Source organism: Triturus cristatus, chromosome 4_2 (genome assembly GCF_964204655.1).
Source record: "Triturus cristatus chromosome 4_2, aTriCri1.1, whole genome shotgun sequence".
Taxonomy (NCBI): domain Eukaryota; kingdom Metazoa; phylum Chordata; class Amphibia; order Caudata; family Salamandridae; genus Triturus; species Triturus cristatus.
Window position 1 is genome coordinate 154,471,077 of NC_140586.1, and position 19,284 is coordinate 154,490,360.

At 43.1% G+C, this 19,284-nt stretch overlaps 1 protein-coding gene across 1 annotated transcript in view; it reads left to right on the forward strand.

Annotated features, from left to right (window-relative positions):
- The first annotated feature begins 3,764 nt into the window (after window positions 1-3,764).
- The window catches only part of SMARCD1 (SWI/SNF related BAF chromatin remodeling complex subunit D1), a 96,848-nt gene continuing 81,328 nt past the window's right edge, over window positions 3,765-19,284 (forward strand). Inside the window, exon 1 of the mRNA XM_085600878.1 lies at window positions 3,765-3,984. Within this exon, the coding sequence (XP_085457004.1) occupies window positions 3,835-3,984 (150 nt within the window). The 5' untranslated portion in view covers window positions 3,765-3,834. The remainder of the gene's footprint in view (window positions 3,985-19,284) is intronic.

Sequence of the window (19,284 nt, forward strand, 5' to 3'; positions counted from 1 at the left end):
CGTGGGGGAGCCCAGCGGTCCAATTTCTATCCCACCAGAAATCGTGGTGGTAGAGGCACACATCAGAAGGAGGCTATCTTGGACAGAGTAATTACAGAGATGCCTCCTAGTTAAGTAAACCTGATTCAGTGTGGGGATGTAAAGGTCGGGTCGAATTGCTTGGTTTTTACACAAGTGGGAGACCCTGACGAGCGACCCTTGGGTACTTCAGACAGTACAAGGTTTTCAGATAGATTTTTACGCAACACCACGACAAACTTTCAGACCACAACCACTACATTTTTCCCATGTAGAGAGGTCTTTTATAGACAACGAAGTGGCATCCCTGTTGCAAAAAGGAGCTATTGTAGAGACAGAACCTCACAATCACGGCTTTATCGGCACAGTGTTTCTAGTTTCGAAAAAGGATCAAGGCTTCCGGCTAGTGCTAAATTTCAGGGAGTCCAACTCTTGGGTAGTGTATCACCACTTCAAGATGGAGGGCACACACTTACTACAAGACTTGCTCTTAGAAAGGGATTGAATGGTGCGGCTTGATTTATAAGACACATATCTAGTGGTACCTATTTTCCCGCCCCACCGAAGGTTCCTTCAGTTCCAATGGGGGACCAAAAATTATGAATTCTCTGCAATGCCATACGGACTCTCGTCCACCCCTTGGTGTTTCACCAAACTCCTCAAACCGGTAGTGCAGTTTTTGAAGGAGAGAGGGGTCAGACTCATAATCTATTTGGACGACATCCTGATAATGGCTCAGAATGCGGCTACAGTTCTTCAACATCTAACGTGGAAGACGCAACTTACAGGAGTTGGGGTTTGTTATCAATTCGGACAAGTCGATAATGAATCCGGCATAGTCTATGGAGTTTTCGGGGTTCCAAGTGAACTCGGTAGCGGCACAGTTATTACTTCCATTGAAGAAGAGAATTGCCATCAAGAAGGAGTTGAGGAGAGAGCTTCCCTCTCAGACTATATCCTTACGGACATTGGCCAGGTTAGCGGGCCTGTTAGCCTCGTCGATTCAAGCCATCTTCCCGGGTCCCCATCATTACAGGGCACTCCAGAGGTTAAAAATTATGCATTTACGCAAGGGTCTGCGTTACACAGAACAGAATTTGTTAATTCAGGAGGCCAGGACAGAAATTTGTTGGTGGTTGGAACACATGAATGCATGGAATGCCAAGGCCTTTTTTGCGTCAGTCGCAGAAGTAGTGATCAAATCGGATGCCAGCAGATGGGGCTGGGGAGACTGTTGCGGATCCGGGGAGATGGGGGGCAGATGGTCCCCGGAGGAGCTGAAACTCCACATAAATTGTCTGGAGCCTCTGGCGGGCTCATTTGCGATCAGGACACTTTCGCCACAGAAAGTGAGTTGTTGTTTACTCCTGAGGATGGACAATGTCTCGGCAGTGAGATATATCACTCGTCTGGGCGGCACGAGATCCTGGCTGTTAGTGGAAATAGCCAAAGATTTCTGGCATTATTGCCTCCTCCACCACATTTCGGTGACAGCGGAGTACATTCCTGGCAGCACCAATGTGGTGGCAGATTGGAACTCATGTTTCCTTCGAGACTCCAGCGATTAGCATCTTCACCCCAGAGTATTCTCTCAACTGAAAGACATGTGGGGTCAACCGCATCCGTTGGTTCTTCAGGAGCAGTTGTCCCTCATGGCATGGAGACTTTCCTGAGACGTTGGCAAATGCCAGGAGTTTCGGAGAACACAATGTTTTTCATGTCTCAATCATGGGCCCCCACTACACATAAGTGATATGAGTCAGCTTGGCGTAAGTGGGTTAGTTGGTATGCTGAATGGCAGGGGATCCCGTGGGATCCAGAATTCATTCTATAGTTAATTTCCTGTTGGATATGGCAAGTAAAGGTTTGGCCTATAGGACAGTTAAGAATTGCCGATCGGCAATTTCGGCAGGTCATCCCCACGTGGATGGAAAACTGGTGGGGGAACATCCCTTGGTATGCAAGGTGGTGTGCGGCATCAGATTGGTGAACCCTCCAAAACTTCAATATTCACAATTGTGGGATGTGGATGTAGTTCTACGTTTTCTCAGGAATTGGCCAGCTAATGAGGGCTTATCCCGTAAGCAGTTATCTGTGAAACTAACAATTTTCTTATCTTTAATTTCATGTAGACGAGTGTCTGACGTACGAGCACTGGACTTAGCAGGTAGGGTATTCAATCCGTCTGGGGTTTCATTTAACATTTCAAAAAGAACTAAAACAAATTCTAAATGTGTTTCTTACCCTGTGTTTCCGCATCACAGTAAATTGTGTGTTGTACAATGTTTGAAATCCTATGAGGATTATACTTGAGAGTTTAGAAATGACGTTGCAGGTCAATTGTTGATTTCCTTACAGAAACCTTTCCGCCCAGTCACTGTCGCAATGTTGGCCAGGTGGGTCACGTGGTTGTTGAATTTGGCAGGTATTGATATGTCTGCCTTTGGAGCCCATTCTGTAAGAGGAGCTATGGCTTCTAAAGCTTTTGCTACAGGTTCACGTTTGGAAGATATTATGACTGCAGCGGATTGGTCTTCTGATTCTACTTTCAAGACGTTTTATCATAAACCAATTGTAGATGTAGCAACTATGGTGATGGATCAACTGTAAACTAGCATAATCTAAAGCTTCTGTGGACTGACATCAGAATAAAAAATTTCTAGCTAACGCGTCAAGAATTTTCAATTCTATTAAGGACATGAAGGTGAGGAATATTCCACCCTAGAAACTATTGATATATATTAAGGGTTGATTTGTTCTGATTGACAAATGTGATTCTATACAAACATTATGTTTTATGATGTTGTGTTTCTGCCCACCCGTATTCTTGTTGGAATTACATTCAATGAACGGTTATTATGACCTATATTCTCTTTTCAGGAGAGCAGAATAAACCGGCATAAGGAGTCGAGAGGTATTTCAATATGGACCAAGAGGAGAGTTTCCTGTGAATAAGTTCTGTTTCAGGTCGATGACGGATCGGCGAGTTCTGTGTTTGAAGGTTTTTCGTAAAGAAAGACGAAGTTGTATGACATCAGATGATGTTATGGGATTGGTGCATACTGGAGGGAGTTGTCCTTCTGGGGTTATGCTAATTTAAAGTTTATTGGCTGCTGTTTATGTCAGTAAAGATAAGAGAAGCATAATCCTCGCCTCCATGTCCTTAATAGAATTGAAAATTCTTGCCGCGTTAGCTAGAAAAAAAATTATCCTAGCTTCTATGCCCTTGATTGAATTTAACCTTTCCTCTCAATAGCAAGGAAGTTTTACATTAAACAAGAATATGTAGTGATGACTTTCAAGTCCTGGTATTCCAAATCCCATCGTCAGATCAAATCTTAACCCGTGAAGACAACGAATAACTGAGGAGTGGAGTTGAGAAATTCGCACCCATCTTGTAATGAAATTGTCCTCATAAATGAAAAATCACTCGTGGTATAAAAATGAAAAATGAATGGATTTTCATCACTCTTTATGTTAGGCACATGAAACATATGTATATATTTGAAATATTATTTTTCAATATGTCCTAATATACCTCTCTTGCTTAAGCGATAAAAAATATTGACTTTAAAAAGCAATTTTTAGTTTTTCCATAGTTTCCCACACGCAAACGCCTTTTCTAGACGACAGCCAATTGTTATTCTGTAAGACGTCTATGACGGCAACTAGGAACCAGGAACTCTGCAGCTGTTCTATTAGCCTCCGTCTCTTTCTCTATGGTTCTTCTCTCGTTTCTGCCTCTCTCCGTCGACCTGACAAGGCGGCCCTACACGTCACTTCCGGTTCCGCTTCATTGTGCTGCCGACCGAGAAGATGGCGGCTCGAGCTGGCTTCCAGGCGGCGCCTCCAAGTGGAGGTGCTGGCGCGGCCTTGGGGTCAGGGACCGCTGGGGCCCCAGTGCGCATGGGCCCCGCTCCAGGACAGGGCATGTACCGATCCCCCATGCCCGGCACCGCCTACCCGGTGAGGAGGGGAGCGAAGAGCAGCCAACGCTTGGTGGGAGGGGGTAGGCCACTTAGGAGTCAAATAAAGGTGGCTGTCCTTCGAGTGTGGTCATTGGTGGTTGGGAGTTATGCACAAGGGCCATAATTTCGGTGTGAATGATGGGGGAAATGGTGAGGAATCAAAAAACATTACACATGGGAAGTTTTCGGATTTGTAAAAAGTAGTCACTTTTGTTCTCTCTTCTGCTAACGGAGAGGTCCAAGGGCTGCCGGTGTCACTCGTACCCTCAAGCTGACACACTTGTCATAATTGTATAGAAGCGATGTCGTGTGGAGAGACGGGGAATATTTAAATCGTTGCATGCAGTGGAATGGGCGCTGTGAGCTGGATGTTTGGCTTTGAAGAGGAGAGGGAATGATACATTCACAGATGTGGATGTGATAGATAAAATACGTGTTTAAATACACGTGTAAAGTGACGCCTTTGAGTCAGTGTCATGGAAACGGGTTTCTGTATAAAAGAGGTGTGTGTGAGGGCGTTCGTCTTGGTTGATGCTCAGCGGTGGTGATTGTGTTGTGTCTATAAAAATAGGTGTGCCTCATCATACATCCTCCGCTCAAGAACCGTGGTTCACTTACACTACCAACATGTATTGCTATAAGGTTTCAAGTGTTGATACCGGATTTGTATGTTCTCTCCAGCAATTCCTCCTGTGTATCATACATTTTTCAGTGCAATATATGCTTGTGTCCAACTTGAATTTAATTTCCACAACCATCCCTTACAATTAAATTGTTCTCACTTTGGTGGCTTTGTGTCATGCAGCAAACTAAGGGGTATATGTACAAGCCCCCATCGCCATGGGAATGTCACATTTTAGGATGTTCCTGTGGTGATTGGTATTGCAAGGCAGCGTTTAGCCACTTGATGTGGCTTAGCACGGTGAAAGTGTGAAAGACCCCCTTTCACGCTATGCTTAGCATGAAAGGGGAGGGCAATGGGTGTTGCAGTGGGTGTTCCACCGCAACACCCATTGTGAATTTGACGCTGCCCCTTATTTACTAGGGTGACATAAATAGGAGACTAAGTCAAAATCAAGACCAGGGAAAACCTGATCTTAACTTGGCGAAACAAGGAGAAATGCTTTTTCGCCTCACTTTTGCTTTTTCTATGTGTGCTGCCTTGTGAAGCACACATGGAAAAAGCAAAACGCCTTGGATTGTTTGTGTAGGAAGGTGTTCCTTCCTGCACATAAACAATCTTTAAAAAAAAAAAAGATATTTTGTAACTTCCATGTGTGCTGCATTAAGCAGCACACAGAAGGGACAAAACAGCATTTAGGGACAGCTTCCTACACTTGAACAATCTTCCCCTGCACACAGACACCCTTGTACAGTGGTGCAAGGGTGCCTGCGTTGGTGCTAGGCAGCTAAGTGTAGCTCCTGTGCAGGGGGAAACGCAAGGCTGCACCATATTCTTGTAAATGTAGTGCAGCCATGCATTCCTGAAGTGGCAGAGTGACCCGTTAAGCCATGACTGCTAACGCCTCACCACTACTTTGTACATATGCCCCTAAATGTTTCTGTTACAAAGCAGACCTGCATGAACAGTCTTTCAGGTACAGACTAACAACTAAATGTACTTTAACTGACTCTTGCAATGTATGGTGGATATCCCCTGTCATGCATCACTGTGGAAGCACCCCAGCCCCCCTATGTTGCTAATGAGGTACTAAACCAACATGCGTTCCCGTAAACCCCATCTATTGGGTTTCTGTACCGTTCTATGCCAGCAAATTAGGCATTAGCCGACCGGCTAACTGACATCTAGTAATGAAGCAGTAGAGACAGTTGGTGAGCAAGGAGGCAGGCAATGACGTGGTGTGAGGGACTGATCCTTTTATCCAGCGAGGGTGCATCGGTGAAGAGGCAAGCGTAAACTACCCAATTAGGATTACCTGACCCCACCAACTTGCTAGGCACTAAGTTATGTAAGTCCCACCTGCAGGCAACACCTGCACCCTTACCTTCAGCTCCACACTGCAGTATTGAGATGGCATAAGACCGGGATAGACTGGAAATGTACTTGCTGGGAGCTCATGTTCAGCCTAGGGGTGACGGATATATCTAACATACCCTCGCAGTTTGTCTCACAGACTGATTTGCAACTTAAATCCACCACCCCTTGACCATCCAAGGGTGGTGGGTCGATGACATACCTGCGGGCAGAACTGTGGCAGAATATACTATACAAACGAAGTATGTAAGCTTACAAGTTGACTGCATGTGTATGTATATATTGATATGTAGGATTAGGCCTGCCGTGAAAGTCTATTGAGTGCAAGCATGATGGTTAAATTATAATTTATCTAACTTTATGGAAAGGCATGTGGAATGTATGTGTATTTTATTTTAGTTTTACATGGCCAGTCGCCTCCACGCCTGCCGCTGAAAATCCACCAATGTGGTAAATAAGGTTGCTTTGATGTTTTGCAAACATAACACATCAATTATAAAAAGCAAAACATAATACATGGATTTCATAAAGAAAAAGTACATATTTTTAAAGAAACTAAAGAACAATCGAGACCAGCCACCACATCAAATAATAGCAGATCAGTTAAAAGTTTAATTAAAAGGCTGGCACAGAGAGCCATAAAATCCAGCTCCCTGCAAGTGCGCCCTTTGAGAGGCAAGGAGGCCTGATGGAAATGCTCCTGTGACTAGGCCTGGCAACCAGGATCAAAATAAGCCCAAGATGAAGAAAACTGGCCCAACAGGGCCTGAGAGATGCATCCTCAAAGATGCTGACTTTAAACAACAAAAAAGAGCGTGTTGAGCTCCACTGTAATTTCTATAAAAAAAAAATATATCCTCGTCGGTCAGGGCCCGGGGGTTGGCACAAGTGTAGGTCCCTTTTGTGGTGGGGGCGTACGTGGCACCCCCTCTCGGTACCTTTTATTGTCCCTCCGGGGTGCCCCCATCTCTCCAGGGTTGGTCATTATTGAATGAGACCTGTAAGAAGAACTTTTTTCCTGGTGCGTTGCTCCCCCCCCTTGTCTGAGGGGGGCAAGAGGTGTTTGCATTGGGGAACCAGTTGGGGTTGCGGGATCCTTGGGGCTGTTCTTACGGTTCCCAATGAAAAATAAGGCTGCTGGGTACCCCAGGTGGGACCAGGGCACTTGCTGTGAAAGAAAAATAAAAAGGAAAAACCAAACCAGCATTGCGACGAAGCAAAAACAAAAAAAAAAGTGACAAGGACACTAATAAAATATTCATGGCTGCACAGAGATGCACCCCATACTGACCCACTGCGTCTAATTAGAATTTATTTGTGCTTTTGTGGCACAGCTGAATTGTCAGGGGCACCATTAACATACAGCACAAATATTGTGGAGGTTCCTGATGTTTCCTCCTCTATCATTCCTTGTGCCATCCCTTTTTTTGTTCTCCACCATCCCCACCATTGCCTAATCATCCCTGGGAAATTGCTTCATGCTGCTACACCCAAGGACAGTGCATTTCCATTATGAAGTAATCTGTTTAAACCCATCTAATATGGCCACATGCTGAAAACATACTCACTGAAATGTAGCTGTCCTGTTCCTTTTCCCAGTGAAATAGGCATTCTATTCCAGAGCAGCAGTGGGTAAAACAGAAGGAATTCCAACAGTGCAATGGGTGACTGCCCCTACTTGGTTTCCATTCTCTTTCCAGATGACCCTTCTGCACTCTGTCCAATGACATTGCTTCTTCTCTGGTACTGTCCACTCACCTTTGCCCATTATCTCTTCAGCTTCTCCTACTCCCCCTTTCTGCTATATTGCTTCATCTTCCCCAGCATTGTTTCCCTCTAGTCTTTCCTCCTGCCCACATAGCCATTTATTGCTCCCCTGTCTCTACCTCTGAGCTCGCTTCCCTACAACTATCCTCCCAAATGTCCTCTCACACATCTTTGCTTCCCTGCTCTTTGTTTCTCCTTCCATTTTTTCTGTCCCTTCCTGGCTGCTCCCCCTGACATTGCTTAACTGCACGCTGCTCCCAACCATCCAGTCACACTTTAGAACAAGCATTGGCATAGCCAATAGGTCTCGCCTTTGGGACCTTATAAGTGTTTAGCCATGCAACAGTTGTGTAGCTAAATACTTATAAGGTCCCAAAAGCGAGACCTATTGGCCATGCCAAGCGGCCCTGCTCAAACATCAAAGTGAAAGTAATCACGGTAAAAGCGGCGCGTGCGCACATGCACTGTAGCTCTAGGCTGGCCTGGTAGCACTTTTTGGAGCCCTCTCAATAAGTCTCGCCAGACCAGCGCATGCGCTGGGTCAGGCGAGACCTAAAAACTATAGTGACATGCATGTATGCAGTTTGTGCATGCACATCTGCCCATGTGCCCAGAAATGAAATCCAGATTTACTGGCTTTGCCAATGTTTGTTTCCATTAATCTTTAGGGCTGTGATGTTAACATACTTGTACTGAAAATATTCAGAATCCTATGCAGACTCTGCTACTGCTTCACCAGTGCATTGGATCATATTTATTTGTCTGCAAGCAGTTATTGCAGATTATGCATTACTTTAATGCAGAAAGAGGTTGATTCCAATGAGTGTAAGGTACAGCTAGCTGAGTTTAGTTATCGTACAGCTAAAGGATGATTGAAGACCTTATACAAATCTGTAAAATAAAAAAAAATTGGACTGTTTAGGAGCAATGACTATTGTGTATTTTTAATTGTTTTGTAAACCAAATATAATACTAGTACACTTGGGTGATAGTGACACCTTTTATTTACATTTCTTAGCAATGACAAGTTCAGTATGAAGCCCTACCTAAAGACAAACTGTAATATGTGCTGTGGGCTTGCCATATTGGCTAGAGGTGTCATTCACATATGATCATTAGTAGTGACTTGCCGATTAGGGATTGTGATTGTACTATGCTGTGTGATTTGAGATTTTGTTGGTCAAGTAGAAGCACCTTCGGGTTTTTCAAAGATGTTAAAATCCTGAAGGGTGGTCCTGTGACTTTTATTGTGACCAACATAAGAAAAGCAAATGTCCAGGCTTTGCATACCTCCTAATACTTCTCTTTGGCTTACTTCTGAGTATCGTTTTTGTGAGAAGTTGTGAAAAGCACATAAAAGAAAGTGATTTGCATAGGAGTACAGAATTTAAGTGGAGAAGACTAGAGAGAGGAGCATGATGTTGTTGGTTTTGTGCTCTGAAGGTATTAGGGACGCAGTTGAGGCATTTGGACATATACCAGTGATCTAGAGGAGACTTATTTGGAGAGGTCATCATCTAAAAGTTGAGTTTAAATCGCTTCAAGTCGAAAGGATAAAAGGACGGCACCTAATAGGACGTTGTTTGGTGAAGTTCAGAAACCACTCATTGAAGAGTTGACTATATCTAGTACAGCCCTTGCTATCTTTTTCTGTCATTGCGTGTTTGGAGCATAATGTTGATATGAAATATGGCTGAGTTTGAGAACTGCGTTCCCCTCTGCAGGCCTGATTAAGATTAGGCGGGCCGTTACAGCTAGTGGCATAGTTTATGTACTCTGACGAACATCAAATTGAGTTGTTCGGAATATTGTTGGCAAATGCATGCTAATGGCGCAGTTGTAGCTTTGCTTTTTCATTATTGGGTCTCGCCTGCAACAACGCATGCTCAAGATATTGTAATCAAGGGTCTTGTAACCGATCCATTGCTTAACATTCATTGTTTCATTGTCACTGGAGCATGTGGATCAAGTACTGATTGTTTAAGCTTGATTGCTGTCCTTCCGTTGCTGTCCTTCCGCTGAGCGTGCTGTGATTGAGGTACTACTTTTATTAAATGTTTTACTATACTGTTGTCCTTGTTCAACTTTTTGGCATTTGGTGCCGTTTTACTCTGCCACATGCACTAGAAATGTCCTTTCTCCTTTAAATGGATTTTAATTGTGACAACAGATAGTATCCCCTCCTAAATGTATCTTCACTAAGGCAAGGACATTTGCACAATTGCATTTTTTGTGTGATGGGATTTTTTTTGCCAAATGTCATATTTATCTTTTTCAAGCATGAGAAGATTAACGAATTTGCTCAGAATCACATGGTTGTTTTGACAACTCTTAAAAAGCATTGACAACGCCAGTATATCTTGACTTTGAGAATTTTTACCTTGCCATTGCCTTTTGTTCTTGCGGTACAGCATGGGTGTTGCCAACTTTAGGATTGATTTGTAGCCATGCTGTCTAAAAATATTTATAAACGAGCATTGGCATAGCCAATAGGTCTCGTCTTTGGGACCTTATAAGTGTTTAGCCATGCAACAGTTAATGTTGTTGCAGTAAGGATATTGTGCTGCATAACTAAATACTTATAAGGTCCCAAAGGTGAGACCTATTGGCTATACCAATGCTTGTTTAACATTGGCACAGGGGTGCACATTCTGTGGCCATATAATTGTAATACTTTTGATGGTAGCCATGAAATTCAAAAAACAAACTTTAGCTTCTGGAAGTCACTGTAGTGAGGCAAACTTTTTAGGTTCTGTACTATTTGCATGTTTTGAAAGCCCAGGATGTCTAAACTCAACACATTATGATTGGAACCATCAGTTCGACATTTACTAGAATTTAACTAATGACATGTCCATAAGATTACACAGCTTTTAGTTATAAAATACCATTCTTTGGATGACATGAGTTAAGTGTTTCTAAATCTTTAAACACACTTTCCACTAGTAATTCTTGATTTCAAGCCAACCAGAAATACTCTAGAATGTCACATTTATGTGCTGTGTTTGTGTTTGGGTACAGGTCTTAAAAGCCTTGCACATGCAATAATGGGGGCACCCACTGTGGGCAATAGTAAATGGAAATATGCATTCTTTTAGGAACGTATCTAGCAGATGTAGCTCTGCCAAGAATGGGATTCATATGTTGTTAGGACCGCGATCCGTATTATAGGCCATTAGAGAAGGCTAATATTGGTAACACTGTTCATTCAGACAAACAATAATAAAAGTTATGAGCTCGCTTATTGGGTGAAAATAAAATGTTCTATTTAATGTACATAAAAGAAAAATCAGTATAAGTGTAGAGAATGAAACTTCAGTTTAGCAAGACAGAGGTCACAGTCCAGATAAGAGCTCTGACTGAGCTCCCGTACTGCATAAATGGAAGGAGCAACATAGCTAGTTTCACTAATTGGAGCATCAGCCCAACTTGCAAGGTGTTCCCCAGAAAACGTGAGAGATTTGGGGGCATATCATCAACGGCCAGCGATAATTATCGCTGGCCGCTCTTAGCGTTAAAATGTTTAACGCCGGCTATCGCAGATAATTATCACCATGCTAGCGCTGTATTAACAACGCTCAGCGCAATGGCGATAATTATCCTAGCAATGGCGATGTTTTCCATGGAACATCGCTGGTTTTCCAGCGATGTTCCTTGGAAAACGGCGATACCCTTGATAATAGGGGCCTGTGGTCTTAGCTACACAATCCACCCCCATGTTAAGTATGCCTTAGTCAGGAATTTAACAGATGTTAAATTCCTGCGTTAAGGCATACTTAGCGCGATTTAAATAATCTCTTCCCCGCATTGTAAATATCACGAAGCTGCCTTCGTGATATTTACCCATGTTGTTTCCAGAGACACGCCTACTTTGCATCTCATTAGCGATGCAAAGTTAGGCGTGCTGGAAACGGGAGCAAAATCAGCAAAACGCGCGATAGCGTGTCTTTGCTGATAAGGCGATAAAATTATCGCTGCTTTTCGGCCGAAAACGGCCGCAAAAGCGGCGATAATTTGTTATCGCCGCATTGTTAATATGCCCCTTGATTTCTCACCAACCAACAAGACAGCTAAAGAAATTAATGATTTAAGGTCCAAACCAGGTTTAAGTGGTTCGCTAATATCTTCATTGTGGAAATAAGACCAAATGAAGAAAAATGGAAATCGTAAATAAGATTTGAATTAAAAATATAAAAAATGTCGAAAGCCAACAATCAGAATGGTCAGGTAAAAAAGTAGCCATTAAAAGGCAGCAGTGCTCCAAGTGGATTCACTGGTGAGCATCAGCCCTCACAGAGGCTGGCGGGGTAGGGTAAAGTCAACAGTTGGATTGATGCGCAATTTTCCTCTCTGGATAATGTTGGAGGATTTTTCCAGTGTGTTTTTCTAAAAGACATTTTAAGGTGGATCGATGCAGACTCATCGTGGTGAACCCAATCCACATGGAAGGCGTTCCAAAAGCTCCCCACAATTAACACACATCCGCAGCCTTCATATGAGTTTGCTGGTCAACTGAGAAATCTCAAACTGGTCAGCAGCTCCCTCTGTTAAATCCATGCTCTCTTTCAGGTGCGGGGGGGATCATTGGACATGTTTAGGACACAATACAGAACATTTTCTCTTCACTCCTTATGTGTTACCAATTTAAGTAATCATTAGGCGTATATTTTTCCAATCCCCTTGACCTCCTGTTTTTGACAGCAATTAGTGATAAGACGTTCCCTCATAATCATGCCGATGGGCACCATGAGCGTTAGGTAAGGTCCATGTCCATCTGGACATTCAAGATTATCAATCCAGCGGCAATGAACTTCACAAGGAAATGCATATGGTGGACAAACACAAACTTCATAAGGAAATGCATGTGATGGACAAACACAAACTTCACAAGGAAATGTATATAGTGGACAATCAGAAGGTACTTTACTATACTGGTAGGTGGGTCACTTAGATGCCTAAACCTACCCGCTGCCTCCTCCCCAAGTTCATGCATGTGTCGGAGTGCGATTACTTTGCTCCACAGCACAGGCACCACCACAGTGAGTGGGTTGAGCTGTCTCTATAATCTCTGTACTTTTGCATGCATTGTCTTTTAATTTCCTTGGGAACATTTTAGAAAATATGCTTCCAAAATATGTACACCTTGTAGGAATTTCATTTATAGAGATGGAATTTTGTAAAATTAGTCCTTTTTCATTTTAAGATACCAAAAATGGTTCAATTCACAAAAGGACCAACTCACATAGCGTTGTGCACATCACATCGCTGCCAAGTGGCACAATGACAAGTGTGACACCCTCAGCTAGTGCTGATTTTTAAGCCAATTATATTTTGCAAGCTGGGAGTTTATAGCCCATAGGTATAAAGTAAAAAATCCAGCTCCATGTTCCATAATGCACAGTGCTATTGGCCAAAAATCCAGAACACTCTAACGGTGTGACACAAACACAGGACCACTCGGCACCCGCAGCACCTAAGTATAACCTCAGGGCAGAAAATGAAATATTTTGAAATTCTAAATTCTAAATCACGATTCAAACAATCCAGAATGGTGAACTTTACATTCACAAAGTACCATTGTGAATATGCAATTCTACAAAATGACTGTATAGCCACAATCACTAGCTAATCGATAAGGGCTGGGTTTTGGGCATTTTAGAAGGCTACACTTCAAAAGTTGGTTAAAAAATCGTACCTAGATGTGAGTTTGTGGGTAGTCACACACATCTTACTGATTGTTTCCCACCTTAGAAATTTCCTGTCAAAAGAAAATATTTCTCGTGGACATATGCAATGAGTTTCTGTTCAGCAAACAAATATGTTCCCTGTGAGAGAAACAAACCCCCCAAAAAAGACATGTGCACAGGTGCATTTGCGTTAGATTTTCAGATGCAAATATTTACACATAGTGGCAATTTTCCAGGATTAAAATTATGCTCCGCAATACTACAGAAAGCCTGTGGCAGTCTTACATTTCAGGACAAGCTTTTGGGTGCTTTTGTGAAGCCTAAAAAAATTAGAAAGTTAGAAATTTGCTTGAAAAGTGGAAGCAGTTTTCAAATTTTCCTACGCTTTTTTTGTATTCGGACCCACAGTTGCACATTTACATTTTCAAAGAGCGTTTTTCCCCCGCCAAATTTATATTTGGGTGTGAAATATGCTTTTTAAATGCAGTTCCGAATTCGTAATAGTTATTAGTCAATCATTCCAACGACGAAGTTGCCCTCTGTATTTGTTTTGGTAGTATAAACTCCTGCAAAAACATACCATTTCAGATATTTTTTTGTTGTAAGTGTGAGCTACAGGATGTGTTTAGTAGCTAAAGCTCAGAAAATACAGATTTCTGCAGAGATTTTTTTGCAAAATTATTACAAAGATGAACTGGAAGTTACAGTTTTGGGCATTCATTTATTTTCCTTCTGCAAAAAGTGACCTCGGGTGTTTTGCAAATTTTAAAAAGCTAGCTTTGCCAGTGTTATAAAACTGGCAACAATTAGGGCACTTTTTTTAGATGGGAATAATAAAATGCCAATTTTCACATTTCTCTTACAATATGTATCTTATTGCCAGCAAATTATTTTACTTGGGGAGTTGAAAAATCTTTGTATCTCAGTATTCAATGAGTCGTTCCCCTGACCCTGAACATAAACTGTAATATAAGGGTATTGTGCAATAGAAGCAGTTATTTATGGCCGCCAAAAATGAGAAGGAAGCAATCAATATGACAGAGAGCTCGCACTTTCTTAAACCTATTAGCATAGATCTTGGCCTGTCCTAAATGATTAGTTTAAGAATACCATTTCGGCACCAATGACACGCAAAGAGGTATTTGCAGCATAACAGAGAACAGCGTAATACAGCCAGTCCTCATAACTGAAAATAAGATGGAAACAAAAACAAGTGGTGCTTCTAAACATTAGGCATGCTTGCGTTCTTGAGGAGCCGGGCTGATAGCGCTCTCTGCTGGCCTGAAAAGGTAAAGCGATCAAATAGAAAGGGAATGCAAGTTAGTTCTTTAGTAAGGATGTGTGAAGTAAAAAAAAAAAAACGAAAAGCATTACCCGTGACAGAGAAAAGACAGATGGCGGCTGCGCGCGTTCACGTGCACATAAGCTTGAGGCCAGCGGCTGGCAGCACTTTGAAAATCCCCTTACTAAAAGTCGAGCAACAGCACATGTGCTGTTCTAGGCTCGACCTAAAAAGGACTACGATGCATCCAACGCTACTGCACTTAGATTTTTTTTTTTTTAAAGTGCATTAGCCCCGACGGCCTCTTACCACTTTATATATTCGATTTAGCCTCACTACAAAGCATCCTCTCTGCTAAGCAGCATGACTACAAAACATTGCCAAGCCAGTGGCTGTGATGGGGAAAACGTGTTGGCTTTGTCAATTATTTCTTTTTCTTAGAAAGGTAGGATGTAGTTGATTGTTGGTCAGGACATGTTGCTTTTTAGGTCTCGCCTACGCAGCGCGCATGCGCTGCGGACCTTTAGCCGTCGAACAGCTCTTTTTCCAAGCACATACTCGTTGCGGCATACAGCTTGCGCGAGGGCGCAGCGGTACGCCACAAGCACGAGTGTGTGCTTTGAAAAAGAGCAGACTGCGCGCGCATACACGCACGCACCACTCCCGTGAAAGAAATATCAACATTAGTGAATCTCCTGTCGTGTGGCTCCCCTCTCGCCAGCTCGCCGTCTCCGGTTATTCTGGGTTGCCTCCCCCGTCTGGCTCAGGCTTCCAGCATTGCCGATCCTCCCTCCATACTCTGGCTCATCTATCTCCCGAATGTCTTACACTCTGTCTACTCTCCCCTGTCCTTCTTTCTCGCAGTCTTTCATGCCCTCGTTTTCTTCCCCAGCCCCAATACTTGCTTCTTGCTACCCCACTATCTCCGCTTTGTATTCTCTTTTGCTGTCCTGCTTTCCTCGACGTTCTCACAAAACTTTTTCTTCCACGCACTGCTGCTCTTGCTTCTTTCTCCACCATTTCTCTCTCTCGTTCCTGGCTGTCACTCTATCTTACATTCACGCAGTTTCTTTCACCCGGCCTGGCACAAACCTTAAGGCCCTGCGCTTGGAGGGCAAACCACGATCGAGGAATCTCCCGGGAGTGCCAAGTTTTACACCTCCGAGGCCGAACCTGTTCACTCTCTGCCCCCTGGGGCCCAGGATGTTACCACATCTCCTGCCCTTCCTTCCCTAAAGTGATTACTTGTGTGACTTTAACATGACTTACATTTCACCCAGCCTCCTAGAAGCTCTGTGGGTGATGCACTATTAAAGGTTTCTGAAGTAAAGTAACATGATTCCCGTCATATCAAAGCAGCCCAGGTGGCCAGGCAGACCCAAGGGAATGTACCATCTGCCAATCGGAGGAGGGGGGGAGGGAGTTAAACATCAGCTTACATTGTGATCTACTCCGCCCTCTTATTTTTAGGAATAAATTGCATTTTTAATCACACAGGTTACCCCCAAGACCCCCGGTTTAACGGAAGTGACGCATCCCCTTCCAGGTCCCCTCTTGACCTATTCTGATGAAGCAGGCGTACATTACATGTATTTTTACAAATACAAGCGTGCATTACATGTATAGCTACATACACAGGTGTACACAGAACAGATCAAGTGCAAACAGCAATAAACCAAGCATGAGACGAGTAACTTATGTGCTAGAAAATTGATTCAATGTCGACTGTGACCCATAAACAAGACGTTTACTGAACATTAAAACATCGTCATGAGAACAGTTCTTACATTCACGCAGTTTCTTTCCGCTTCCGTTCTGCGAAGACCTTTGCTTCTGATAACATGGATTATTAAGATCAAGGATTTTGAACTACGTCCCAGAACCAAACCATCAGAATGAAAATATTTTTCATCAATGGTTTCACAGAATGTTGCATAGGAAGATTTATGTATAACACCTGGAAATCCAACACGCCACAAATGGTTCAACACACAACAAAACCCTTTTACCACAGCATTCCATTGTCTATTGTTCTGAAACAAAGGGTTTTCATTCTCTGGATAATAGTGTGTATCTAGAGGTTCTGCAGGATTACTTACTGTATTTTCTATTTCATAGGAAAGGCAATATTTTCAGGGATTCTGTATATATTTTGCATGTAAAGATCGAGTGATATTTTCATCGAATGCTCACAAAATAAGGATTTTAGTCCATGGAAGTTACGTCTTCGGAATGTGGAATTTCAAATGCATCAAAAGCATCTATAGCATGACGTAGAGGCGATGCTCCTACCATGTATGAAGGAGACACTTCAGGGTACACATTATGTTCACCTAATTTGGGGAGAGTTGAAGTTACCTAATTACTTGATGATAATCAAACTGCATCTGAGGCAGGCAACCAGCAAACTGCATCACAGCAAGCCAAACAAGCATTGGCATAGCAAATAGGTCTCGCTTTTGGGACCTTGTAGTTATGCAGCACAATATCCTTGGTGCAACAACATCAACTGTTGCATGGCTAAACACTTATAAGGTCCCAAAGGCAAGACCTATTGGCTATGCCAATGCTTGCTAATGTCAGGTGTTGCTTGTGTCTCTTTGGGTGATAGCACTGACCCAGTGAATGTGATTTGTTGCGCATTGCACTGGTTTGAACTTAAGGAAGGAAGGGGATTATGGATGTGCTTTGTTGTAGACCCTTCACAAGGTAGCTTGTTTACTTGGATTTTGGTGCAGTGAGGATTTCGGTGAAGGAGTAGTAGAGGATAATAAAAAGTTGCCTGTGTCTGTTGATCAAAGGGGCCTATGGTTGGGGTAGTAGGTTTGGTTGAACGTTGGAGGAGAATACGTTGGTAGGTAGGGGTTCGGGCAGTGCAAGTCTTGCCTGCTGAAAACGTATGCGCCATCTGCTGGAAAGGGTCTTGTATACTATAACGTGCTTGCAGCCCACCCATTGCTTATTATTCATTGACTTCATTGTCACTTGTATTTGCTAGCGTCAAATTGGCCAGTGCTTACCAATGTCCCTTTCTGTTGTTTTGTGTGGAGCATGGACCAAGTAAGTGATTTAGTTTAATTAGTGTCTGACCGCGCTGTGATTCAGGTACTATTTCTGTTCGTGTTGCTTTATTTCACTCACTGGCCTGTTCGTGTTGCTTCCCCCCCTGTCCCTGATTGCAAGTATGTGGTGAAGGTTATGTTTACCTCTTAGCTTTTTTTCACCTAATCTGTAACAAACTACTTCCCAGCAGTCACTGTAGCGTTTTAGTATTGTTTGCTGCATGGGTAAAGAACATCTCATAAGTGCCGATCAATTTGGATAAAAATATATCCAGCAGGTGTTGAAGGGACAGCATGCTCAGAAAACCGCGAAGACTAATTGTGGCCGCTGCCTGCCTGTAAGCACCAGACAGTAGAAAACTTGTTGAGGAGGAGCAGAACAACTGATGCATCCATTTGCCTCTTCAGTTACTTAAAAACGAACACAAAAAGTTCAGTCAGAGAAGTACACAAGTCTGGTGTTCAGCGAGGAGTGCAACATGCATGCACGCTCCTGTCATGCAATCAGGAGATGGCAGGCAGTGTTCCAGTCTTTTTAGGTTTTGCATGCGAAGTCTCTTATATTCAGGAGAAAAAAACTTGAAAAGGGGCTTAAACTGCCCAATACTTACCTGAACTTAACATTTGTTGATTCCAACATCGCTCCAATTTACCTGCTTCTCATTGGTCAGCAAATCGTCTGCTTTGACTTCCTGCTCTGCGTTGCTGTCCATGCCGTGTAGCCTGGACCAAGTACAACTTCTAGCCACTGGCTACTCCCTCAGCAGGCACTTTAAAAAAATGTTACGGATGAGAATTCCATCTGGACTTACGCCCTCCTCCCACTCTTTAAGTTTTGCCCACCCCCCAGCGCTGTCTGTTATCTCCTAACCTCCCACCCTCTCAGTTCGGTTGTTTCCCAGATTCCCCATCCCCCTTGTCTCTTTAATCCGGGGCCGTTCCAGCCTCACTGCAGCATACAAGGGTGAAGGGGCATATTTTAGGTTACAGTTATAGCGCCTTTCTCTTTTAAACTGTTCATGGTGAGGTATTCGGGCACCTGTCTTGTCACAACCCTGCTTCAAGGGTACTTGACTTGCTGGCCTTCAAGAGATGGGGAATCTGCTCATAGGGGGCTGCATGGCCTGTAGCTGACGTGAACATGAATAATGTTAGAAAGAAAGAATGGTCACTCTAAAACAGAGGTAATAAGACCTACTTTAAATGTTATGCACTGAAATCGCGTTGTATGTGAAACTCGGCCAAGTGTTAACCTCTCAGAGTATATAAACTAATATGCTGTAAAAGTAAAAAAGCAGTGACACTGGACCTGGCTGATGCTTGTAATTGCAATCGTCTATTAACTCGCTAAAACAGATTGCTCATGAATCTCTGGATTTCTAGTGTTGCTGAAGAGCTCTTGTTACATTTTATCTCATGCTTTCAGATATCACAGTTATGCTGGAATTTCAACTGATTTCTTCCATTGCTGCTGTTCTCCCACCTTAAGCCTTTTTACTTAAAG